The 27,414-nt window shown below is 31.4% G+C and overlaps 2 protein-coding genes across 2 annotated transcripts in view; both read left to right on the top strand.

The window, feature by feature from the left end:
• Window positions 1–776, top strand: part of LOC113388166 (monocarboxylate transporter 10-like) — a 161,141-nt gene extending 160,365 nt beyond the window's left edge. The window contains exon 10 of the mRNA XM_026625567.1: window positions 519–776. Within this exon, the coding sequence (XP_026481352.1) occupies window positions 519–776 (258 nt within the window). The remainder of the gene's footprint in view (window positions 1–518) is intronic.
• A 7,495-nt stretch (window positions 777–8,271) lies between these two features.
• LOC113388165 (huntingtin) overlaps window positions 8,272–27,414 on the top strand; it is a 30,175-nt gene continuing 11,032 nt past the window's right edge. The window contains 18 exon segments of the mRNA XM_026625566.1: window positions 8,272–8,279; window positions 12,209–12,317; window positions 12,320–12,854; window positions 12,922–13,061; window positions 13,178–13,376; window positions 13,771–13,865; window positions 14,033–14,167; window positions 14,169–14,260; window positions 14,517–14,694; window positions 16,377–16,854; window positions 18,348–18,623; window positions 18,847–18,959; window positions 20,975–21,163; window positions 21,196–21,229; window positions 22,578–23,221; window positions 23,900–24,116; window positions 24,487–24,827; window positions 24,898–25,095. Coding sequence (XP_026481351.1) covers window positions 8,272–8,279; window positions 12,209–12,317; window positions 12,320–12,854; window positions 12,922–13,061; window positions 13,178–13,376; window positions 13,771–13,865; window positions 14,033–14,167; window positions 14,169–14,260; window positions 14,517–14,694; window positions 16,377–16,854; window positions 18,348–18,623; window positions 18,847–18,959; window positions 20,975–21,163; window positions 21,196–21,229; window positions 22,578–23,221; window positions 23,900–24,116; window positions 24,487–24,827; window positions 24,898–25,095 — 3,981 coding nt within the window.

Raw genomic sequence — 27,414 nt, 5'->3', positions numbered from 1 at the left:
GCTTATTGTCTTCGAAACGTCGCTCACAGCCGGCATGCAACGTCCGTACGCCATGCGTTTATATTACGTCCAATAAACTTGACGCTCGGCAGTGTGAAGAATTCTGCGGCCGTCAAGTACACTGGTCGCTCGTGCCGAAGTGGTTCAACTTTGAGCTCGGCTATTCTTAGTGCTTTGACTTTGCCCTTCGTGGTAGAAACGTGAATTAGTAACTACTGGTCCACACTTGGCTTAAAATCGTTTCCCACGTTGGACAGTAGTGTGACCAGATTTTTCATTAAGATTATAGATCTTATATATGATATTAAGAGAAATTGAATTAAGCGTTGCTGCTACATATTCACATCATTGTTAAAAATATCTCTTAAATAATCTCAACAGCGAGGGAATGGTCAACTACTTCAATACCATACCGAAGCACCAAGTTAAGGAATGCGCAACAAAAACTACTTATTATTATTATTAAATTATAGTCCTAGTCTAGATAGCTGTTCTAATATAAAAAAAATTAATTCAAGGTTGAAAACTATCTAATGCTGAGCGAATTCGAAAACAATTTAATCGCCGAAACTCCCATCATTATGGACCGCAAAGGAAGACGATGGTCCTTGGCTCGAGGTCGTTCACAATCTGGTGGAACTCATGCAATAATTGAAGAAAATCAAGAAGAAGAAGAAGAAAGTTCTATACCAGTTTCTCATATAGAAAAACATGATTGCTGCAACCGCGATCGATTCATTACCGTCATCGATGAAGTCGCGGTCGAGGTCTCTTGATTTTCGGGAAACAGATTAATATTAATTGACTGCGGAAAGGTTTGCTGTATTTTACAATTTTTTTTTATTCAATTTGTTTTTAAAGTTCAAATGTTTTGAATTAAAGGAGTTTATTTGATTTTGTTCAAGCTGGAATTGGCTATCAGTGATTAATCTTATGTAAGGATATATATACAGTCAACCCTCCGTTAACGCGGCGGTTATAATCAAAGCATGGCAATACTCAATGTCAAAACACGGTAATATACATTTGTTCTTCGGAGATAACTCGCCATGTTTTACCCATAAACTGCAATGTCACTCGTATGTTATGAAGCTGTGCCAGAAATCCATCGTTTTTTAACTTCCCGTAGGGCAAATTATAGTAATCGTGCGTACCGTGTACTGCGGGAACCGTGCTATCAAAATATCGGATTTAACATAGAATCCAGGCCAATTCGTAGTGCGTTCTATGAAAACTTGCTATAGCGCTATAGCGCTCTGAGAGACTCAGAATTAGTACAAATCACAGCATTTTTATCGCTGTTACATAAGTTACAAATTTTGGTACAAATTCTTGAAGGCTTGCATAGTCGAATCGGTCAGCGCTCGGCTTGCAGATGCGGAGGCACTAGGATTGAATCCCTATAAATATTAAATATAAAAATGATGTAGACTTTAAAATGGTTGTTGGTAAGAATTTAAAGTCTTTAAATGTTAAAGCAATAGATAATGAAGAGAAAAAAAATGTTTTTATTGAATTCAGGAGTTTATACTAAGAAATGATAAAAAATTAAACAAAAGTTAAACCAAAAAACTGTTTTTATAGCAAAAAGTTTTTCAAGCTGAATTTTTTTTAGAAAGACTAATTTTGTGTCGTACACAGCTAATACGTTATAAACATGATTATATAAATATATTGTATAATATAAAGTAGTCGATAATAAAACCTGTATTAAAACTATTTACAGCCATATTTAGTTACTAGATTTATTCATTGGTTGCGCGTGCCTGTTGAGCGAGATTAGTGTGGAGTCCGTGTTATCGGAGGGATGTCGAATTTTTGGTACCGTGTAGAACGTAACCATAGTGCCCGGTTAACAAGGGTTGGCTGCATATATATATATATATATATATATATATATATATATAGACAACCCTCGGTTAACGCGACAAGTCCGTACAGTGCAGTATAGGAACCGTGGTATAAAAAACTCGAATTTATTAACATACAATTCAGGCTAATTTGTAATGCGTTCTATGGAAACTTATACAGTGCAGTATGGGAACCACGCTATGAGAGACTGAGTTAGTACAAACTGTACAAATCGCACCATTTTTGTCGAGCTATATGAAGACCAAGAAATGCAACTTGAAGTAGGAGTAATACGGACGAAATGATATGTATGACATAGGCAACACATTCAAAAATTGGCACGACGCAATAGTCAGTTCAAACGTGCTTTTAGACAGCTATTATATAATCAGACATGTCTAAAAGATAGAATTCGATAACAAAACTTACTTTCTATATCAAGTTCCTATAATCACTCATAGGTCGCTCAAGTAACTTATAAACTGTTGAACAAAAACCGTGTAATAGGAAGTCCGTGTAGTCGGAGGGATGTCGGATTTTTAGCTCCTGCATTCCTCCGACTTCCAGCTTCAGTTGTATGGAAACCGTGCACCCACGGTGCCGTGTTAACTGAGGGTTGACTCTTCATTAAACATAGCGCATATAACTTTTGGCATTTTAAATTGATGGTAGCTGATTTATGCTATCTAAATTATCATTTCTACTTTTATCTTGATTTCCAAAGAAATAAAAATCATTTTTGAATATTACTACGTAGCTTGCGTAGTAGAATTGTATTTAATATTTAATCACAGTTATAAAAATTGCTGGTTTCAAAATGTAATCTTGGAGCCAGAAACTTAAATGTAAGCATAGAGCTCAATGTTAAATTCTAAGAGTATTATTATAAATAATTAATAATTTATTTAATGTTAGGAAATAAAAAGTGGTGATACTAGATCATAATGAAAGATGAGCGACTCATGATAGCAAATTAAAAGAAAATATTTATTTCTGTATGTGCAATTATTATATATTGAAATTAAGGTGCATTCTAAGATTTATTATTAAACTTTATAAATGATCATAATATTTAATTAAATAATTTATTCTAGTTAGTGTAATGAAATAAATTTAAAATGTGATTAGTTGTATATTATCTCTAACATGAGTCTGGCATACAAATTATTATTTCTAATGTAAATTTGCACATTAGAAAACAATATTTAATGTAGATAAATTATATTTTATTATTCAGAGGATATATGATGAGATAATGGTAACTATTTTAGAGAACTAATATTATTCGAGCGATAACTGTATGTTTGACTATTACAGTAAATCTTTTGAAGTGTTCGCGAATTTTAAAAAAGCTAGCAAATAAAGATGGTACAATTTATTTTTTTTGGTTTATTTATTATATATATATATATATATATATAAACGTACGTTTATATAAATGATAAACAAAATAACAAGTAATTATAAATTGCAAAACGGCACTATTTGTGAGTTATTATAAATGTATCCTGTCATATTTATATATAAATCAATTTGTCATTTTATAATTTTTATTTTTTGAACATTTGTCTGAAATACCACTAAGTATGTGTTAGCTCTTCCAACTTATTCGAAGAAATGAGAAATACATCCGTCGTCCAGTTAATAATCATTTACTTGTTATTTTGCAATATCATTACAAAACTTATATTATATGGTTATCAGTATAATTTTCGAACGGTTTGTATAAAATTCTATATGTGATTTAACAAATAGAGCAGCGAAAAAATAAGGATAATTTTAACATTCGATATTTTTGTATTCAGTATCTATTTTTAATGTTATTTAACGAAAGCAAGTAATATACTTATTCCTGCTGAAGATAAGCAAAAAAACATCACTTTAGAAATAATCAATACATTTTTAATTATTTTAATTAATAAATATAATTTATATTATACTGTGTGATTTGGTTTAATTTAAATTTAACCATTTTTTATATAAAATGGGCGTATCTGAATTTTTTTCAATTATGAGGTAATATATATACCTTCTTGTATGTAAGCATGTGAGTATAAAGTATGTTTTTTAGCAAAATGTATATAGAAATATATATTTTAACTACGAATTATTTTAATAATTGCTATAAGAGGAGTTTGGATTAAAAAAGTTTCAAAATTGCACATCTAATGTATCTGTGTTATAAATTAGAATAGCGAATGATATATTTCTAGCAATATTTTAGCTGCAGTACACTTTTCTCTCTTTATAGTTCATAGCAATTATCACAAAGTTCTCTAAACTTGAAAGCAAAGAAAACAGTTAATAATTAATGGAAATATAGTGATGATTTATAATTATCACATCAAATTCACTGCCAAACTTATAGCCATATGTTTTATAAAACACGGCTATACCTCATACGTCATTTTGTTACATATGTGTTTTATGAAAAATGTTAGTAAACGGGCACTAGTTGTTAATATATGTACCAAATAAGTTTTACTGTCACCAACTGCCAATTTAATCAGGAAACATATACCAGTTAAAATATTAATTTTCTATTTTATATATAAGTGAAATTGTATAACTATGCATTATGTAACTGCAAACGTACTTACTTATATACTGAAAGATATAAATAATTAATATACAATAAATGTTTTTTAGATCTATGAAAGTATTATTTAATATTCAATCAATTGTTTTTGTCACCATAGAGATTTATTTTATTTACTAATATACATATATATATATATATATATATATATACATATATATATACATACCTTGGACCCAAATGCCTATGTCAGAATTTTTAATTCACAGTATAAGATATAACTGTTAGACACTCAATAAGTTCGTAGGATAACATAAAGATGATGTAGCTATGTAATCATCCGTATGATTTGTAGGAAGCAATAACTTTAAGAAGATATATGTCAAAATTTCATGATAATTGGACGATTAGTTTACAAGTTACAGAGGTTCAAGTGAAGCTACTTTTGAGTTTTTCGAAGCTATGAATTCAAGCCTATTTTATGTGTTGATTTATCATTGCTTTTTGGTGGATAAAAATACCATTACTGCCAAAGCGTTGATAAGTGTTACCTGGACTGTTCCAAATTGAAGTAGATGGTGAAGTACAAGTGGTTTGCTGATTTTAATCGTGACCATACAGACATTGACGATGCTGAACGCTCTGGAAGGCCAATTGAGGTGGTTACACCGGAAAATATAGAAAAAGTCCGCCGAACCGTTTTGGAGAACCGAAAAGTAAAATTGCCTGAGAGAGCTAACACCCTAAAGATATCAATAGAACGTGATGGACGTGATTTATGTCGTTCACGAATATTTGAATAGGAAAAACCTTTGTGCCGCGCAAATTCACGTTTGACCAAAAGCATAACGAGTTGATGATTCGTAAGAGTATTTGGAGCTGTTTAATCAAAATAAAACTAAGTTTTTGCATCAATATGTCACCATGGATATGACCCGACTTTAACACTACACTCCGGAGTCGAATAGGCAGTTAGCCGAGTCGACTAGACACAGTGACGAGGAAAAATGCAACCTATCAGCTGACAAGATTATGGCGTCAGTTTTTTTTTGGGATACGCAAGAAATAATCTTCATCAACTATCATGAAAAAGTCTAGACCATCAACAGTCACTATTGTATAACGTTATAGGAACATTTGAAGATCAAAATAAGAAAAACGATCCATTTGAAAAAAAAAACTGTGTGCTTGAAAAATCAAGGACAATGAACAAAGTCACAAATCCGTGAAAACAGTGGCCAAAAAAACATGAATTGAACTCTGAATCGCTCCCGCGATATATTTTTATATCTGTTTCCCAGCGACCATATTCTGGACTCAGATCTCAAAAGAATGCTCGCTCTGAAGAAATTTTTGCCAAATGATGACGTGATGGCCGAATTGTGTGGCCAAGTACAAATCGTACTACAAACATGGTTTCGAAAACTTTCAAGTAAGCTATAATAATTGGTATATCGTCTTCGAAGAAAACGTTTTTTTTTTTTTCTTTTTTCTATATTGAATTTTGCCAAAACAATAGGTTTGTCTTAGTAATAGAATGTCTTATTAATGGACTTATTGAGTGAAGTGATGTTTCAAGATCATATTTTATCTTTGAGTTTTATATTATATGCATGGTGTACCACACCTTAACCGCAAACCGAGTGCAACGAGCTTTGGTGAAATTAGGACAATGTTTTAACTTCCCGTAGGATAAGTTACAGTAACCGCAAAAAAAAACTAGCGCTAAACAATTGATGCAATACAGTGGGATTATAAAAGTCGTCTAGCGAGATTTTGCCTGAACCACTTTATCCCTAAGGTGCTGCCTAGGGTGGGGATAAGTAATCTCCTAACCTACGCCACCTTATAAAGCCATGAGGATGAATTCTAAACCCTAACCGGGGGGAGGGTTCATTTGAGAATTTTGGTGATTTGAATGTAAAGGTATCCCAGTTTGGCCGGACAGTCAACCTTGCTTCCTTGGTGGTAGAGTCAGGGCCGGATTTAGAAATTTGGCGCCCGGGCACTGACAATAATGCCGCCCATCCCTAAAATTTACAAACTTTCGAACTTTTTTTAAAGATAATCGCGCTGCTTCAGCTGCGAGGGACGAAAATATAGAAACGCGTAAGCGCCGTCGCAGTCTTACGGATAAACATGTTACAAACTTATATAAATGTGAACAAAATTTATACTTATTATTATAATATCTTTAAAATATCTGATAATTTAATGTGCATATGTCTTATGATCACTTTTGTCCGCCAAATGTTTCTTTCTTTATTGGATCATCGAAACCGCTAAACCTGCCCTCCACAAATTTAGCAGTTATTTATTCTGTATGTTTTTGACTGTTATTGGAACTTTTTTTCTCAAAACTGAATTATCATTTTTGGCATTTTGGCCCGTATCATCAAAACAGTTGGACCTGCCTTGACCAATAACTAATTAGCACGTCTCCTTATCAATAGGAATTGAATCATAAATCGGTTGATCCGTGTTCTCGAAATCGACTTGAATAATTAAAAAATATTAGATTTGTATTGATGAGGAGACGTGCTGGTACAGCTTTTAGTACAGGCAGTTACGAAAAATGGTAATTGAGTTTCGATATTTCTTCTCTGAAACAGCTACGCTGAAAAATTTCAAAATACAAAAAATGTGTTTTAGAAGTCTTTTTTTTTCATTTTTCAATAAAATTTAAAGCTCTTTATAAAATGTAATTTTCAGTACGGAATGTTTCAGTAATTTGTCTTAAGGCACAATGCCATGAGTCACTAGATTAATTTTTTTTTTTTTTGACGCTATAAGCTTGGAAGTGCACAAATACGTCATTTCAAGAGGGCTCGAGAACTGAAGAAACATATTTTTCTTAAACTTTCAGCCTGTTTACGGATCTTTATATTAGCCAAATTGCCAAATTTGATAACTTATTAACCAATTTGATAATTTACGTTCGGAGAGGGAGGCAAAATAATAAATTTTAGTTATCGTTTATTTCAACCCAAATTTTGCATTGCAATCGTATTATGTTTTGTTAATTATATTTCTTGAAATAAAAAATGTTGTTAAAAAAGTTGATTATATTGTATAGATTTTTTTCTCACTGTCCAAATTTTGCCGCCCCCCAAAATTTGCCGCCCTGGGCAGTAGCCCCGATTGCCCCTACTGTAAATCCAGCACTGGTAGAGTTATGCTTTTCTTCCGATTTGTCCTGACTTTTTAAAAAGATTAGCTTGAATTTGAGTTGTCCTCATTACTTTATAATAAATTTCAACTACTCATTATTATAATCTGAAAATGATATATGCGATAAATTGCTTTATATGTTGCGGAACGCAAAATTTTTAAAGTTCAAATATAGCCCTTCACCAATCATTTTAAAGTTCTATATTTAAATTTACAAAAATTACCAAAAAATTAGCTAAATCAAGTTTCTGAATGCTTAACACAATTGCCTTAAAGTTAGTGACAAGAGTCGACTTGAAATATGCACAAGAAAAGTGATATCTTCTCCTAAAGTTAATTGCTTTGAAATTTAACGCGAACAGTTTTTTATACAAGGCTTTAAAAGCGGAAAAGTCAGTAACTATAGCTAAAGGTGGAATTAATTTAAAACAAAAAGATTTTTATTGAATCTTTAAATAGTTGGTAACTAAGTGCGACTTGTACTTAGATTAGATGGCTTCAAATGAATCCATAAGTTTGTTGAGGTAGTCTACTAATTTTGTCACGATCTTGGTAAAGTATAATCACAATGTGTGCCAAGTTCCATTAAATTCGCATGATGCGCTTTTGAAAAGATACTATGATTCACCTAGGCCAAACGCGTGCTCTTAACCTGAAACTAGGTTTACTTATCTATGGTTTCTGTCCCCATCACTTTGTGTTTGGCCAAAATGGTCGGGTAAGATAAAGGGATAAAGGAATCTTATGAATGATAACATAGAAATAGATATAATCCATATGAGTTGGCAGTCTCTAATTGTCCAAAAGCTTTTTAGATGCGACATAACATTTCTATGCTGACAATCAGCCCCTTATTTTGTATCTTCAATTGTCATTTATTGTTTAGGTATATTATTTTTTGTTTCTGTCTGTTCTCCCGTTGGGAAGATGGAAACAGTGTGGACGGGTCCTATATCTGTTTTATTTCTCTAAGTTCGATTCGATTTGGTGATATTGTACCATGGGATCGGTAGATTGATAGAATTTAGTTTTATAAATTAATAATTTATATTAATCTAATATTCAAATTCAAGCATAACTTTCGAAAAGGGTTTGGAACTTAGTTCCATCCTGTGCGCCATGTATTTGATGTTGGGTTTGGCTTTGATTGCCATGTATTTTAAATTGATGCAGGTAATAATACTTATAGTTATAATCAGGACCGGATTCAAAAATTTGGCGCCCCGGGGCACTGACAAAAATGCCGCCCCATCCCTGAAATTTTACGAACTTTCGAACTTCTTTTTAAAGCAATCGCGCTGCTTCAGCTGCCGCCCCATCCCTGAAATTTTACGAACTTTCGAACTTCTTTTTAAAGCAATCGCGCTGCTTCAGCTGCGTAGGGACAAAATATAGAAGCGCGTAAGCGCCGCATCGAAGTCTAACGGTTAAACAATGTTACACAATGCTTATAAATGTAAACAAAATTTATACTTATTATAATATCTTTAAAATATCTGATAATTTAACGTGCATATGTCTTATGATCACTTTTGTCCGCAAATGTTTCTTTTTCAAAATTTTTTATTGAATCATCGAAACCGCTAAACTTGCCCCCCACAAATTTAAGCAGTTATTTATTCTGTAAATTTTTTTGAGTGATATTGAACGTTTTTTTTCTCAAAAACTGAATTATCATTTTTGGCATTTTGGCCCGTATCTTCAAAACAGTTGAACCTGCCTTGGCCAATAACTAATCAGCACGTCTCCTTATAAATAGGAATTGAATCATTTGAATCGGTTGATCCGCGTTATCGAAATCGACTTGAATAATTAAAAAATATTAGATTTGTATTGACGGGGAGTAATGGAGTTTCGAGATTTCTTCTCTCAAATACCTACGCAGCGCGATTGCTTTGCAAAAAGTTCATAATTTTCGAAAAATTTCAAAATGCAAAAAATGTGTTTTAAAAGTCTTTTTTTTCATTTTTCAAAAAAATTTAAAGCTCTTATAAAATGTAATTTTTAGTACGGGTTGTTTCAGTAATTTGTCTTAAGGCACAATGCCATGAGTCACTAGTTTAAATAATACGACATTTTAAGAGGGCTCGAGAACTGAAGACATATTTTTCTTAAACTTTCAGCTTGTTTTACGGATCTTTATATTAGCCAATTGCCAATTTTGGTAACTTATTAACCAATTTGATAATGTACGTTCGGAGAGGGAGGCAAGGCAAATAATAAATTTTAGTTATCGCGGTTATTTCAAACCAAATTTTGCATTGCAATCGTATTATGTTTTGTAAATATATTTCTTGAAATAAAAAATGTGTTTTAAAAAAAGTTGATTATATGTATAGAATTTTTTTCTCACTATCCAAATTTTGCCGCCCCCCCAAAATTTGCTGCCCTGGGCAGTAGCCCCGATTGCCCTTACTGTAAATCCAGCACTGGTTATAATTACGAGGTGTGTTCAAAAAGTACCCGGAATTACTAATAATTAAATTTCGGGTCTGAGTGTCTGATTGTCAAAAATTTTTTTTTATTGTGTTGGTATACATGCCCCTAAAGTATGATGAAATTTATTCAGCTATATTCAACTGTTTACTTTGTCTGTGGTAGTCGCTAAAGTTTCGACGTTTTTTCTGAGCTCGGCGATTTTTTACAATGGAAGAATTGAAAAGTCAAAGAATTTGTATTAAATTTTGCGTAAAAAATGAAATAAAGTGTTGCAAAGTGCAAAAATTCACCAGATATGGCTCCGTTGACCTTTTTCCTATTCCCAAAGTTGAAGAGACCCATGAAAGGACGGCGGTTTTCCTCGATTGAAGAAAATCGCTGAGAGTGCTCAAGGACATATCAAAAAGTGAATATCAAGGGTGCTTCGAAAATTGGAAAAAACGCTGGCATAAGTGTATTATATCTGGGGGGGACTACTTTGAAGGGGACCACATTAATGTAGACGAATAAATAAATATTTTTTTGAAAAAAACGAATATTCCGGGTACTTTTTGAATTTTGAATATATATATATTAAATATATAATATAATAATAATATATCTATATAATATATAACTGGTATACCCAGAACAAAGTGGAGTATTAACCTTCAGTGTCCTGAAAAAATTAGAAAAAACTATCCACATTGTCTGGAAATTATGAGCTTTTCTTGCACTACTAAGAGCTTTTGGTATTCATGACCATTTTTCGGTTATAGTATTCATTATGGATAATTTTAAATTTTTAATTTTGTTCATTTAAATTTAGGAACCATAACCGTAAATAACATTACTAGGGCTATTGGGACCACAGTCGAAAACAATGATACAAATGAAAAGCTTCAATTCTTGAAAACTTTTGTTGCCTATTTATCACTGGTCTTAAAAATGTTATTCACGATTACGGTTCTAAGGTTTTAATGAACAAAATTAATTGAAATTAACCACAATGTCCGAAAAATTATTACAATTACACGAAAGTCTTAGGTTGTACTCAAAAGCTCATAATTTCCATACAACTTTGTATAATATATTGCACTATTGCACCGCCATTTTTGAACCCATAACGACGATACCACCAGCCCCATAGCATACGCATATTGAACCCGTAGAGTTGACCATGGGTCAAATCAGGGCTCTGACATTGTGTCGTCCAATGGGTTCACCTATTTCATTATATGGTACCAGTGGGTTGACCATAGGTTAATCCTACAGCCCATTGTGACTTCCAGGTTGACCCTATGTCAACCATGTGCTGTGTGGGTACGTACGTGACGTTTTTTTAATTTTTTTTTAGGGTAGTTAAGGTCAATACTATCATCCCGTTTCAGCTTGATGTTGAGTTCTTGGACACTCTGTATATTATATTTCTAATTTTAAGGAACAACAATATGAGGTCAATAAAAAGAGGAGTCGTAGGACTCTTTCTGATCAGTGCAAAAAAAAACAACCGGAGACAGAAGACAATTAGATATAAATATTTATTTATTCAGTTATTAATAATTAGTTAATAGGATTCCATTTATTTATTTGTTAAACAAATTTGTTTTAATAAATAGTTTTTACATGAAGAAAATTTCTTAACAGAGATTTGCATGAAAAAACTAAATTCTAATAAACATAATAGCATGACAATAACATTATTTATATAATATCCGAGTCAGTCCGTTAACAAATATTAATAAAAAATTAACATGATTTGTATTTTGAATCACTTTTAAATATGAAAAATAGTTGTTTTTTTGAAGATTGACTTAGAAAGTAAAGTTCGTGTGTACGAAAATAATTCAAAGTATGTATTTATACTTAAATTAATTAAATTAATATAATAATAAACAAAAAATGGTTCAAATTGCATTAATTAACTTAAACGTAATAAAATAAAATAATAATTTCTAGTTTTACAAATATTTATAGAATTATCTTCTAATTGACAGTTAATCATTTTGACAGTCGGTTGTTGTCATGTCCTTTTCAAATGGATAATTTTAATTAAACAATACAATAAGCAAATATAAACAACAAATCTTTACCAGCACAAAATGTCCTTGCTCGAAAAACTGATAAATCCATTGATGTGTTAAAAATATTCAGATGTTCTATTAAGGTAGTAAAAGAAATTGTGTATTCACATATTTATAGGTATATTATACTAAATTGTATTTCTAGGTCTAAAGAAAAAGCACAGCATTGTGTGTCTATAGCAGGACATTTTATGCAGGATGCTAATTTTAAAAGTGCTCCAATTTTTGCACAAAGAATAAATGTTTCCATTTCGTTGTGTTGATAAGACTTTGCCACGATGAGCACTCAGATATTCGAATGGTTGCTTGTGAAAGCTTGGATAGGATAATTAGAGCCTTGAGTGGTAGTTATATGGCTAAAATACAATTGGAGTTGTTTTAGGGATGATAATACATACTTATGTGTGATATTAAATCAAATCTAATTTAATTTATTAATTTTAGGTCTGTTCGTATAGCTTTAACAAGATTTGCAAAGCTATCAGTATACATAAAGCCTCAAAAAGGCAAAGTGTACGTTGCAAATTTGTTTCCTTGTTTAGAAAATCTTTTATCAAAGCCTGATGACTTGTTGCACGAGACATTTAGCGAAAGTTTGCCAAAGATTATTAAAAGTTTAGGCCTTTTTGCGACCGATAAAGAAATGAAAAGTCTAATAAAATCAATTATAGAAGTCCTAAAATCAGATTCGCCTGTTAGGAGACGTTGTGCTGCACAAAATTTATCTTCGATCTGCACACAGAATGAAAAGACTGAAATTTTTATTGATTATGTACTTAATATGGTATTTGGTAAGTAAATAAATAATTGGTAAAATTATTTTAAAGTGTGTTAATTGTTTTTGGTTGTGTTTTATAGATTTAATTGTTCCTTTTAATGAAAGTCTTCAAAGTAATGTAATCGTGGGGGCTTTGAACGGTCTTAAATTGTTGCTTCCCGTGTATTATGGGTATTTTAATAAAGGGAAGTCTACGACAAGTTTAGATCAAATTTTACAGGTGAGTGAAATTTTTATTATTATATATAATATATATATATTATATATATATATATATATAATTATTATTATATATAATATAATTTATATAATTTTCATAATTGTATTTCTTTTTAGATTTTTGAGCTGTGTCTGCACTATATTAAGGTAACCAGCAGTGGAAATACAGTAATCACAAATGCTGCACTTGAAACTTTAAACTATTTATTGTTTAACGCACCAAAAAAATTAATAAACACTTTAATTTCCACTAACTACACTTTAAGACTGCACGATCAAGAACATGCCAAAAATATGTTGGAGGAACAAACTGCAAGTGAGTAGATTATTCAAGTCGATCTGAATTGAATAAGACCAAATTTGGAAAATGTGTGTTTTTATATGTGTGTATTTGATTAGGTGTGTGAGTCCTTTTTCTTTTATGTTTCTATTTAGTATGCTCGTCAGTAGAGTGCTTTTTTATCTTTTAGATAATTAACTGACTTCTCTACTGCAAAATTCGTAAAAAATCTATGAAATTTGTGGAGAAATCCTAGTATTTGCTATAAAAGTTTCACACCTTGTGAAAAAAAATGTATATATAAATTTTATTATACTAATATTTTAAAAAGATTTTTACATGTCGAGACCTTTTAAACGATACCTACTACACTATAAATTTATTAAAAGTGTATATTTTAACTAGTTTCTCACTGTTTTTATTCTTTTAGGCCAAATGAGTATAATCGAACTCAATCATATCAGACATAGACTAGATTATGATTTATCAGAAAGCATTTTAGAAAACTCAATATCCGAAGACTGGGTTTTACAATCAAAATTGACAACAATGAAATTAGTCTATCTCAAAAACAGATTTATCGACATCCAAACCAGATTGTGTTCTGTTTTCAAACCAATCGATAAGCGATTCTTTGAGTGATCATTCAATACGTACAAATTTGTAACCTCGATAAAACTTGCACGCAACAGAAAGAAAGTGGTGATAAAAATATATACTGTAATGGAAATGTGAACATGAGTGATGTATTTAACAATGATTTGTACATTGGTGATCTAGTGAAAAATGATACAAGTTTAATTATGTTTTGTGTAAGATTAATAACACACAAATTTTTTGCTGACGGTTTTCAAAGGTTTCATCAAAGATGATAAAAATGTTAAGGTCACTTTGAAATGCTCAGCTTTGTGTTGCTTTATGTAACATTGTCAAATTTTACCCAACTTCATGACAAGCTACCTCGACCTCCATGCCAATGACAAAATCCTGAACGGCATCCAATTAAAAAATGGATCACTTGGAAATGAAGGCTTTGGCACAGAAACCGAACTGGAAAAATATCAAACTTTCACGGCTATCTATACTCTTCTCCAGACATCCAGATCACAATTGAGGGGGTCACTAACTTAATATAGGCCAATTTATTACTACAATTGATAATTATAATACCTTGAGTTACGAGCAGTGGTGTGCGGAACAGTTTGCGGTTTTTAAAGATGCTTACGATTTGAAAAAGTTGATTTGTATTTTGATTGATGGTTTGAAAGATGATATACAGACTGCTACGAGGCAAAGTTTGCAAGCGGTCGAGGATTGTTTGAGGAATTTGATAAGGAGCAGTACAGATTTTGAGGTAAGAAAATATATGTACATTAATTGTGATTAATCATGCATATTATTTTTAAATATAACACTTTTGGACTATATAGAATATTTTCAGACTATATAGAACATTTTTGGGCTATCCACTATCCAATATTTTTGGGCTACCTAGAACATTTTTAGATTATCTAGAATATTTTCTGACTACCTAGAACATTTTTGGACTATATCTGACATTTCTCAGACTATCTAGGACATTTTGAGACTATTTAGAGCATTTTCAGGCTACTTAGAACATTTTCAGACTACCCAGGCCAAATTCGGACTGCCATTTCATTTAATGATAAAATTTGCATATATATTTTATTTTATATTCTAAATGCAAAGATTTTATTAACTTCCCGAAGGAGAAGTTTGTTTTTATCAAAAAATCCGATTCGCTAATTTTATGTTTTCTCAACGTTTCAAGCCATTCTGAATCGAATGAGACCAAATTTGGAAGAAGCCGTAAATCGACGTTTTCTCAAAAACGGTTGGTCCGATTTCAAAAATTTAGAAGCCATTCGATGTATTTCGATGAGGACTAGCGTTTCTGAGTTTTGTGTGACGATCGGCCGAGCCGTTTCTTTGTAAATCGCAGAAAAGTGAAAAATTTTCGTCCACGTTTTAGCCCGCAATTCTTAATCGATTTTGAAAATTCAAAAACCGTTCGAAAGATATTGGTTGGAATCGTGCTGATTAGTTTTTGGTAAAGATCAGCCGGGCCGTTTTCTTGTAATAAAGTTTAAAAAAAAAAAATTTGACGATTTTTATTATTATTTTTTTGACGGTAGATACCATAGTCTTCTAGATCATACTAAAATATTACAGCCCTACGACAACTCGTTCAGCTTTAAAAATTCATCAAAGTTTGCAAAAATTATTATCGTTTTTTTGGCATTTGTCAAAATTGGACATTTGATCGACGTTTTCTCAAAAATGCCTGAACCGATTTCAGAAATTTAAAAGCCATTTGATGTATCTCAAAGAGGACTATTGTTTGTCAGTTATGTGACACGATCTGCCAAACCGTTTCTTTGTAAATTGAAACAAAGTCGTCCACATTTAAGCTCAAACTACCGAATCGATTTTAAAAATTCAAAAACTGTTCGTAAGATATTAGTTGGGAAGGATACTGATTAGTTTTAGGTGAAAATATACCGAGCCGTTTTCTTGTAATTAACTGTTGAAAAAAAATTTAGGCCGATTTTTATGGAACTTTTTTTGTCGATATATATCACGGTCTTATACAACTTATTGAAATATCACGGCTTTACGACAATTAGTTTAATTTTAAAAATTAATCAAAGATTAAGAAAATTAGTAGTTTCTTTGACGTTTGTTAAAATTAAAATTAGACGATTTACTTGGTATAACGATAGAATACTTGGTTTTAATGAACATAGTAAACCATTAAAGTCCTATGGAAACTGGTTCAATTATAAAAACTGGTGATTTTTGAAAATTTTCTATTAGAAAATACTTCGAGTCAAAGTGTTCGTTCGCACTTACAATCATGTGTAATAAATCCACTCGGAATACTTCTAATCACTCATCAATTAAATTATTTTTTATTGATTAAGTCGATAAATTACACATATCGGGAAGTTCATGTAACTTGCCTCAAGGCTAAATACCAAACCAACTAGTTCTCTATTTCCTTTTCCATTTTAGACAATCAAGCTTCTACTCAACGAACTTCTCCAAGTCTCAAAAAAACCATACTGGCTCATAAAAGTAAAACTCGCAGAACTCCTTTCAAAACTAAACTACAAGCACATCTACCTCATAACCAGGTCAGACTCTTACCAGGAAAAAGTACTACACGACATTCTATATCAATTCTTGTCAAACGAAGACTCCAGAGTCAGAAGTGCCAGCACAAAATGCCTGTGCGAAATCATACCAAACCTTTACTACTCGAATGATTATTCCAATTCAGATCCTCTAGTAAATGTTTTTGTGAGACATCGAGGGGATGTAAAAACTGATTGTGATAAGGTGTCCTTCAAATATTTGATTGATAATAAATTGTGTAGAAATCTAATGTGGCCCTTTTGCGGCATGAATAAATATAAAGGGGTACAGGATCGTGATGGTGTTGAGAAGAATTTATCCAGAGTGCTGTTTGAGTTGTCGGAGATGCTTTGTTGTATGATGTATGATAAGAATTTAATGGTAAGTTACTTGCTGGTATATTATATATATATATATATATATATATATATGTGTGTGTATGTGTGGTGTAATTTGTGTATATATATAATTTACACATGTACTTTTTAGATGGGTGTCAATCAGTGCTTTAGCAGCTCTAATTCAACGCTACAATGCTATAACTTATGGATTTTTGGCTCGAATGTATTTTCATGCGAACTGCTGCAACAGCTAATACCAGAGACATCACTACAGCATGATTTAATTTACACAAAGATATTATTATAATGTTAACCAATTTATTATGCGGTAAGTGGTTTTTTACAAAATAATATATATATATATATATATATAGTATATATATCTTTATATTATAATTTTTAATTGAGTTTAAAATCGGGCGTAACATCAATAAAAATAGTATGAGAGTTTTTCTAAAGTTTATTTATTTAAAATCCATACGTTTCGGCTGGCATCTTAGCCATCATTCAGTGGTAATCAAATTAACTATAAAACTTAAAACTAAATAAATAATATGTAAGAAATTTCATAGAAAAACAATAATAAGTTTAATTCTGACCGCTTCAGGAACTTGGTATATCAGATTAATTGCTCTAATTGCGAACTTTTTATATCGGAGAACTAGCCAAACCTAAGTAAACGCCTTCATCAACATAAAAATAAATCAAAAATTCCGAAGCAATTTAAGACGATGTTAACCGAGCATATTAAAAATTTAAACCATAATATAGATTTTTTCAACCCTAAAATTTTACATTTTGAAGAGAACGTAATTAAAAGAAGATTCACGAGGGGTTGTTTTAGCAATTGCATAACGACAGGGTCATAAACAAACGCTTCGACAATACGGCCCTGAACGAAACAAACACATGGTTTTTTAATAGCGTGTCAAAATTTCTTAAAAAATGACAAGATTCCATCGCTTTTTAAATTTCCCATAAGATTGAAAAAATGTGACATTTCTATCTTAAACTCCGAAGAGTAAATACATAGTTACAATAACTTGTTAAGTTATCATGGTTATTAGTGTGTTTTACCATTTGTGATGTTAAAAAATATATTTTTATCAATGTGCACATACTCATACCATGGATTAATAATTATATTAATCCCATATTAGGATACAAAATTGTAAGTGTTTTATTATTATTATTATTGTTTTTCTATGAAATTTCTTACATATTATTTATTTAGTTTTAATTTTTATAGTTAATTTGATTACTGAATGATGGCTAAGATGCTAGCCGAAACGTATGGATTTTAAATGAATAAACTTTACATAAGTATTAACTTTAAATAAATGAACATACTATTTTTTTTGATGTTACGCCCGAATTTTAAACTCAAATTAAACATATATCAACATCAAATTCAAGACTATTCATATATATATATATATATATATCTGTATATATATATATATATATAGATATATATATATATAATAATATTTGCATTCTCTTTCAGCTTCTCAATGTAAAGAAATCTCCTCGAACTCATCAGAGCAACCAACTTCAGTCCTATACGAAACAATTTCTGATCTGGATAAGTCTCGATCTCCATCAGAGATGATACTGACCCTAGAATCTCATCTTTTGAAAATCCTGAATGCCTACAGATGCGTTATCGAAGGCGAATTGGATAACAATGCTGGATTGAATATTGCTGCGGCAGCAAATTCGAACCAGGTACAGAAATCTATTGGCGGAGGAGGCAGCAGTAAGAAACCTTTAGGGTTGGCAGGTAAATAATATTGATAATTGATATTTAATATAGCATTATGCCTTTCAATTGATGTCTTGCAAATATACTTATCACATAATTTATAAGAAACGAGCTTAAAGAAGTTTTACTTCAAAAATTTTAGATTTTATCTTTTATGGCATGTGTGATATTTGAAAGGTCTTTTTGAATAGAATCTGAATACTGAAATAGGTTTTAATTTTTTTTCTCTATTTATTTGCAGCAACTAAAAATACTGAAACTGAATCACCGAAGAAGCAATTTGGATATTTTGCCAACAACTCGTTGTACATGAAGCTTTATGAAGCTTTGAAGTCTGCTTATTCTATTTATAAGGCAACTATTATAATATACATTTATATTATATATCTTCTATATATATAAAAATAAGTCGGGTTTTCCTTCCTGACGAAATAACTCCAGAACGCACGAACCGATTTCGACAATTTTGCATTCGTTGGAAAGGTCTCGGGCTCCGCAAGGTTTGCAGCTAAGAAAATTAATGGTGCATGGCATCGTGCCCTAATGCAAATTGCTGGAACTTCACGCACCGTAATTAAAAATTCGAGTAATAAAAATAATCAAAAATTGTTTTAAATAATTTCAAATAGATTATCTTCTATATATATATAAAAATAAGTCGGGTTTTCCTTCCTGACGATATAACTCCAGAACGCACGAACCGATTTCGACAATTTTGCATTCGTTGGAAAGGTCTCGGGCTCCGCAAGGTTTATAGTTAAGAAAATTAGTGTTAATCTTCTAATATAAAACAAACAAACAATTTCTTCATCTTTCTCACGAAACCATCTGGTGGCGAAACGGAGTTCGTCGGGTTTGCTAGTATATATATATATATATATAATATATATATATATATATATATTAGTGATGTGCCGACTCGAAAAATTCCCGATTCGAATGATTCGAATCAGAAAAAAACCTGATTCGAATCATGATTCGAATCAACTCGAATCAAGTATATATATGGACAAAAAAATCATGGATGTATTAATTTAGTAAAAGTGATCCAAATTTATAATCAAAATTGTCAGTTCAACCAATATAACCGACAAAGTAGAAATTGTAATCATAAATTACTATCAAAAAGTATATTTTGAAAATTAATAAAAATGATATAATTTTGAAGACGGCTGAAACATATCTTCAAATTAATTTACCATAATAGATTACCAAACAATTGTGCATCACTAAAGTATATAAAATAATATTTGGAATCATGGGTCGATTGTTTATTTTACTATGTAATCAGTAAAGGATCGCATCTAAACTGAGAGCTGAAAGTAAATTTAATTAATGTGAATTTGCCATTACTTACATAATTAGAAGTTAACATATTATTTACTGACTTTCTGGTGTTTAGTAATTGTTTCAAAAGAGAATTATATTGAAAGATTCCCGAAACTCGTTTCATAATTTCGAGTGGTTTATTCTGATAACATTTAAGATCTAAAACACTTAATTATTATCAAAATTGGGTATTGATATTTCACGAACAAAATCGCTCTCAGCTCTTCGTAAAATAAATAAACACGCAAGAACGACGACGCATTGTATCGCCCATACGGTTAACTCATATCGCTCGAACGGCTTGAAGTCGGGATGATTCGAATCAGAATTCGGAATAACTCATAACGCCGCTTGATTCGGTTTGGCTCATAAGTCGGAACAACTCATATCGCTGCTTGATTCGGTTTGTGTCATGAAGTCGAAACAACTCATATCGCCGCTTGATTCGAGTTGGCTCATATGAAGTCGGAACAACTCATATCGCCGCTTGATTCGAGTTGGCTCATATGAAGTCGGAACAACTCATATCGCCGCTTGATTCGGTTTGACTCATGAAGTCGGAATAACTCATATCGCCGCTTGATTCGGTTTGAGTCGTATGAAGTCGAATGATATAGTTAGTCGATGAATGCGGTTAAAGTCATATAAAGACGATTGGAGTCTGCCGATACATTTAAGCATATTAAAGTCGGGTGGCTCGCATGATTTAATTCATTATTTATTTTTTATATTTATGATATTTATTTTTTATATTATTATAATATTGAATTAAATTAAAACATTTTTTTTATTTTATATTTATGAAAAATTTTATATTTATGAAAAATTCGTGTTAATACATATTTTATCACAGTAAATATTTCGCGGCTTGATACGAGTTGATTCGAATCAAGTAAAATCTGATTCGAATCAAGTCGTTAAAGGCTTGATTCGAATGATTCGAATCACTTGATTCGACTTGGCACATCACTAATATATATATATATATATATATATATATATATATATATATATATTTACAATTTTCCCTTCACTTTCAGACTAATATAGACGATGAAGCAAGCACAAAATTTTTGACATTATTGGACATCGTCATAAGTTCTATTTCACAATTACTCGAAGTGCAAGTCAGATACATATCAGGCAGTATATCAGATGAAATATTATTGCACACGAGATGGTGCATTAAACTGTGTCCTAAAAGTACTATTTTGTGTGTCGAACAACTATTGAGGGCTCTTTTAAATGCAATCTTGTGTCGGACTATTCTGGGGTTGTGGATTACTTGAATATAGGTAATAATTATAATTGTATATGTATATATATATATATATGAGTGAGTTCTTGAGGGCGATACATCAAACAAAGAAAAGCCAAAGATTTATAAAATAATCTTTATTTCCATATTTTCCATGGAAATAAAAATTATTTTATAAATCTTTGGCTTTTCTTTGATTGATGTATCGCCCTCAAGAACTCACTCATATATTTCAACATCAAAATTAACTACTAAATCATATATATATATATATATATATGATATTCAGTTTTCAGGGCAATACATCAATTAAAAAAATTTGTATGACTTTAAAACAATTTTATTTTTTCCATTGCCATTAATTGATGTATTGCCCTGAAAACTGAATATCACATATTTCAACATCAAAATTATATAAAAAATTTAATATATATATATATATATATCCGAAGAGCTCGAATGCTTCCAAATGAATAAAAAATAAATCTCTAATAGTTTTAGCTCTTATTATTAACATATGCCATTATTAACATATGTCCTTAAATAAATTCTTGCGTCACCTGTGATAAATTCAAATATTGTAAACTCAAATATTGTGATGCTTAAATATTTATAATTCACTTAACCTCTAATTAAATCCATGCGGGCTGTTTAACGAAATATTTATTCATCATGGTATCGCTTGTAACTTTCAAACTATCTGTTTAATATGAATGTCTTTGGCTAATTTGTTTATAATTAAATGATAAACCATGTTGTCTAATATGAAAAGATCCTGCAGCAACTCGGTATATTTAAAAACGTATTTGATAACATACAACTTTGCTTCCGCCCTTATTGTGAAGAACTCGTATTGTAAAAACGGCGGAAGCAAAGTTGTCTAATAATTAACTTTAAAAAACTAATATATTATATAATTTTCAAAAAATGGGATGTGTATTATTATAATCTTCTATATATATAAAAATAATAATCGCTTAGTGTTTGCGGGATAAATTTTAAATAGATTATTTAGAAAATCATTGTTTTTCACATGGGCAGTTATACGTTGCCGCCTGTTCACGAGTTGGGAAACCATCCGCTTTTTTTGTATTAACGTCAGACCAAAAAACAAAAAATGTTGTTTACCAAAGAGCACTTCAATGAAACGGATAATTTGCGGATTCACTTTCTTTTACTTAGGAAGTTCAACTAAAAAACACTTCATTTTCGTAATCAAAATAAATTCATTACTGTGTATAATAAAATCAAATTTTCCTTTTCAAATATAAAACAAACAAAAAATTCTTCATCTTTCTCACGAAACCATCTGGTGGCGAAACGGAGTTCGTCGGGTTTGCTAGTCAATTATAATCGTGAGTTAATTTTTATTATTTCCATTTTAGATTTTTCAACACGAGCTCCAGTATCAGAAAAAAAACACTTTGAAGACATATTTACAAACAATCCGTACAAATTTGTTGAAACAATCCAAGTATCTCCTTGGATAAAATTAGTAGAAGACTTTGATGCCTTCAGAGCCTTTTTAAAAAAACGTCAAACATCCTGGCAACCCGACAAAAAATTCCTGTCTTCCTCCATCAGGCTGTTCGAACCAATGGTGATTGAGTGTTTAAAGAAATACACGACCTGCAACAACACCTCGATACAAGCACGTGTCTTAAGCCTCCTGTGCCAACTTCTACACTTAAGAGTCAATTACAAAATGTTGGACTCGGAGAACACTTTTATCCAATACGTTTTCAAACAATTCGACAGCATCCAATTAGGTCAAGTTGCCGATTGTCAGGTTTTACTCGAACAGGTGTTTAGTTTCCTCTTGCGTCTGTCGAGTGAAAAGTGCTATGAGGATTATTCCAATAGGGCTCTGCATTTGTGCGATGAACTTTTGGCAAGTGAACAGAATTATGAGACTCATTGTGTACCGGCTCTGGTTCCTTTGGTGGAGGCTGTGTTTTTTATGGTGCCGATGAAGAACGGAAAGGATTTTGTTGATAGCGAAGATGATGAGTTGCTGACGAAGAGGGAGGTTGTTTTTCTATGGTCTTGAGGTAAAGAAACTAGGTGTAAGCATCAATACTCATATACTTTCACCAAATTTTGATCTCAAGTGATTCAGAACGATTTGGAACATTTAGCAACACTTATAGACAGGTTGCAATATTTTTAGACACGCTACAACATTTTTTGACATCTAGCAACATTTTCACACAACTTACAACATTTTTCACGCACCCAACAACATTTTCAGATATCTAATAACGTTTTAATTAGTCTGATTTTTTTCAGGTTGTTGGAATATTCAGAAATCCAAAACTCCTTCTCGATGATTCTCATTCTGAGTTTCAAAAACAAACAAATCTACAACAGACGTTCACAATTCATTTTGGACCATTTACTAAACTTAATAACGAACAATAAAATTAAAATAACAACTTCAATCAAACAACAAAGCCTACAACACTTAATTGAAACTTTAAGCAGTGAAATACTACTCCGAAATATACAGGAAATATTAAAACTTTGTATGAACTATAATTTCTATTCAAACATTAAAAACTTTTCGATACTCAAAATTTTCCTGGCAACAATTTTAGCAACATTGCCTAATGAAAAACAGTTGTTACAAAATTTGGATGATTTGAAACTGAAAAATTTAATAGATCTTAATGCAATATTTTTTAATAAATCAGTGATGGTCAATCAGGATCCTTTACAAGTTTTGGATAATCCTGAACAGTTGCTGATGAACTCGATAACTAACGAAGTGATTTTCGTTAGGTTTTTGTTTTGTGTTATTTATGAGAGTGTTAATAATTTAAAAAGTTGTTTTGAAGATGATCCGCAAAATAATGTTGAATTTATCTGTGAAGAATTTGAGGATTTTTTGAAGATTGTTGAAGCTGTTTTTGATACCGATAGAGGTAAGGAACATTTTTTACATTTTGTCTTATAACTTGAAATTTTTTTTGGAAGCATTTTACTTTAATCACATTAATAGAGACTAGATAAAATATACTAGAAATCCGTAAAAACTGTAGCATATGCTTGCTTGAGGAAGTTTGAGTAAAATTAGTCGAGACATTTATTTTCTGTTAATTAATTAGCAGCATGTAGATTTGAGACATTTTTTACATTTTGTCAACTAACTCAAAATTTTCTTCGGGAACATTTTAATTTAATTACATTAGTAAATACTAGATACAATTTACTTTAATTTAGTAAAAATTGTTTCATATACATGCTTATAGAAATTTTGAATAGTCAAAACATTTATTTTCTGTTCTTGTTTAGGCGACAACAAATTCAAATCAATTTCAAAAACAGTCTCTACTATTCTATCAGATGAATCACTTGGAAAATATTCCAAACAATATTCCAACGATGAAAACATTCCAATAGAAAAACTAACGGAAGAAATTTTATTTGTTTCGAAAAAATCTCCTTACATTTATTGCCATTGGTTACATCTTCTTGTCGATTTGAATTGGAAAGATTGGAAATTGTGGAAGAATGGATTGGAAAAACTTGATGATGATAAAAATAGTGCTGTAGAAAACCCAATTGTTTCGAATGTTAGTATTAATACTATGATGTTGAAACGAGCAGCTTTTTTGACTTATTGCAGATTTAGTGTAAGTAATAAAATTCATTAATTGCTTAATTCAAATGTTGACTAAAATGTTTTATTTTTTGTAGGTAAAGTCAAATCAAATAAATAATGAGAAGCAAAATGTGGAACTTACTCATTTCCTCGGAGAGCATTTGTACGAAGTGATTTCTTTTTGTTATGAAGAACCAGTTATCGAGAATATTTTGCAAAATGTTGTTTTTGGAGATGAGATTTGCAGCGAAATTATTTTGCAAGCTGTTGATAAACTATTGCCTTCGAAAATTGATGATGTGAGTATAATTTTCATTTTTTACATAATAAATATTTTTACTTCAAATTAGTGGATTAAGGATATTTTTTACATGTTTTCTCAAAGCTTGAAATTTTCTTTCCGGACATTTTATCTCAAATACATAGTTAAAAACTAGATAGAATTTACAAAATTTTAATAGAAACTATTATTTATAATTGGATATTAAAATTTTGAATAAAATTTGTCTTAATCTGGTAATTACTAAGTAATTAATGGACTTGAGACATTTTTTTACATTTTGTTAAATAACTTTAAATTTTTGTTCTCGGACAATTTCTTGTCTTTCAGCACTCCTGTTCCGCGTGTTGTCACTCCTCAGTACATGGTTTGTTCCGTCTGCATGGACCGCAATCGTCTGCTGGTAGATGTAAAGGCTGGTAACAGTCAGTATTCTAAATTTAGTAAACATGGGTCTGCAGTGCTCCCGACGTGAGGCCCCTCCGATTGCCCTTACAGCCTTCTTCTATAAATCCATTATCTTGGAGGTATGCACCGAGTGTCCTCATGCCAATATTCCATATGAGAACACAGAGTGAAACATGGCAAAGTAAGCCTCTCTAGCGCATTCCTCATTTGTAATGTGTCAAACTCTTCTGATGGCATATATTGATTTTGAGAGCTTAGTACATATTGAATCTATGTGCTTCGCCCAGGTTAGCAGGCTGTCCATAGTGAGACCCAAATATTTAACTTCCCTTCCATGCAGCTCCTTACGTCTCCTACCGGAAGTAAAGTTAATAGGACAGTTTTTCTATTGTTTAGTACAATTTTGTTGGCTGAAAACCAGTTTTCGTTCATATTTGCGATGTTCTCGTCCGCAACCGCCAATGCAGTGTCATCTGCAAATTGCGTTGTGGGGCAGCTAATGTACGGTGGTAGATAATTCACAAATATGATAAAAAGAAGTGGTCTAAGAATACTCCCTTGGGCAACCCTTGCATTTAATCTTGCTATCTCACTTCGTTTATTGTTTCATTCCACAAACTGATACCTGTTATATAGGTATGATTGCATAAGTTTAAGGGCTACTCCTTTAAATCCATAATATTCCAGTTTCCTGAGAAATATGTCATGTGGAACAGAATCAAATGCTTTGCTGAGATCGCAAAATAGTGCACCACTGTGTTTGTGATCTCCCAGTGAATTTGATATAAAGTTCAAAAAGTCTTGCACAGCATCAATTGTGTTAATTTTCTTTTTGAATCCAAATTGATTTTTTACAAAATAATTATTAGCATCGAAGAAACTTGTAATTCTTAATGCTAACAACATTTCTATAATTTTCTAAAATATTGGCTGTATGGCTATGGGTCTGTAGTTTGCTGCTAACTGACGATTTCCTGATTTATATAATGGCACTATTTTTGCCAGCTTCTTTTTGTCTGGAAGATTCCTGTGGAGAAAATGTTATTTGCTATCTTGCACAACGGTCCAGCAATGTACTGTGCGACAGATTTTACCATTTTTGTATTAATGCCGAAGGCATCAAACGACGTTTTATTTTTTAAGCGTTTAATCATTGTATTAATTTCCTCTGGGGTAGTTGGATTTAAAAATATACTTTGCCCCTTCACAAATACCTTTGTCAAATAGACATCGGCTGCAATTATTGGCTGGGGCAGATTTTTTACTACATTTATGGCTACATTTTTGAAAAAAATATTGAAAACTTCAACACTGGGTGCCTCATGACTTACATTACCTGTATAATTCTTACCAGTTTTCCTTTTTATTATGTTCCTAATTGTGATATTTTTGTTATCAGAATTTAAAATGTATATTTAAAATATATTGAAAAGTTATTGAACTGATTGTTAGGATCCTCACCTATCACCGAAAGTTCCCAGTCCACTTGGCCAATTTGATTAACAAAGTTGTCCATGTAGGGACCACCGATCTTTCTTACAGTATGGAATGTACTTTCATTAGGGTCAACTCTCAAACGAATAAGTAGAGCTTCATGGTCCGAGATTGCCGCTGAAAAGGTATCTACTGAAAAATTAATTTCATCGATGTTTGTAAATGCGCTATCAATGCAAGTCGCCGCATAGGATGATGTTTGTTTTTAAGTCAAAATTATAATATATAATCAGTAAAGTCAACTCAACTTTCTGCAAAAATGTGTCAAGTGTCGCATTGGGAGATCTGTACATCGATATTACAACAGTTTTTAATTGTTTTATGTAGCATGCGGCCATTTCGCACGTCAGCTCATCGGAATGTGATGTTATGTAATTTAATTCCAAACATTCTATCTCTTTTCGACAGTAAATAGCAACACCTCCGTGCGTATGTT

Source organism: Ctenocephalides felis, unplaced genomic scaffold (genome assembly GCF_003426905.1).
Source record: "Ctenocephalides felis isolate EL2017-DRISC unplaced genomic scaffold, ASM342690v1 CF-g0.4_SCAFFOLD_03572, whole genome shotgun sequence".
Lineage (NCBI taxonomy): Eukaryota > Metazoa > Arthropoda > Insecta > Siphonaptera > Pulicidae > Ctenocephalides > Ctenocephalides felis.
Note: the sequence above shows the minus strand (reverse complement) of the source record. Positions and strands in the feature narration are given on the sequence as shown.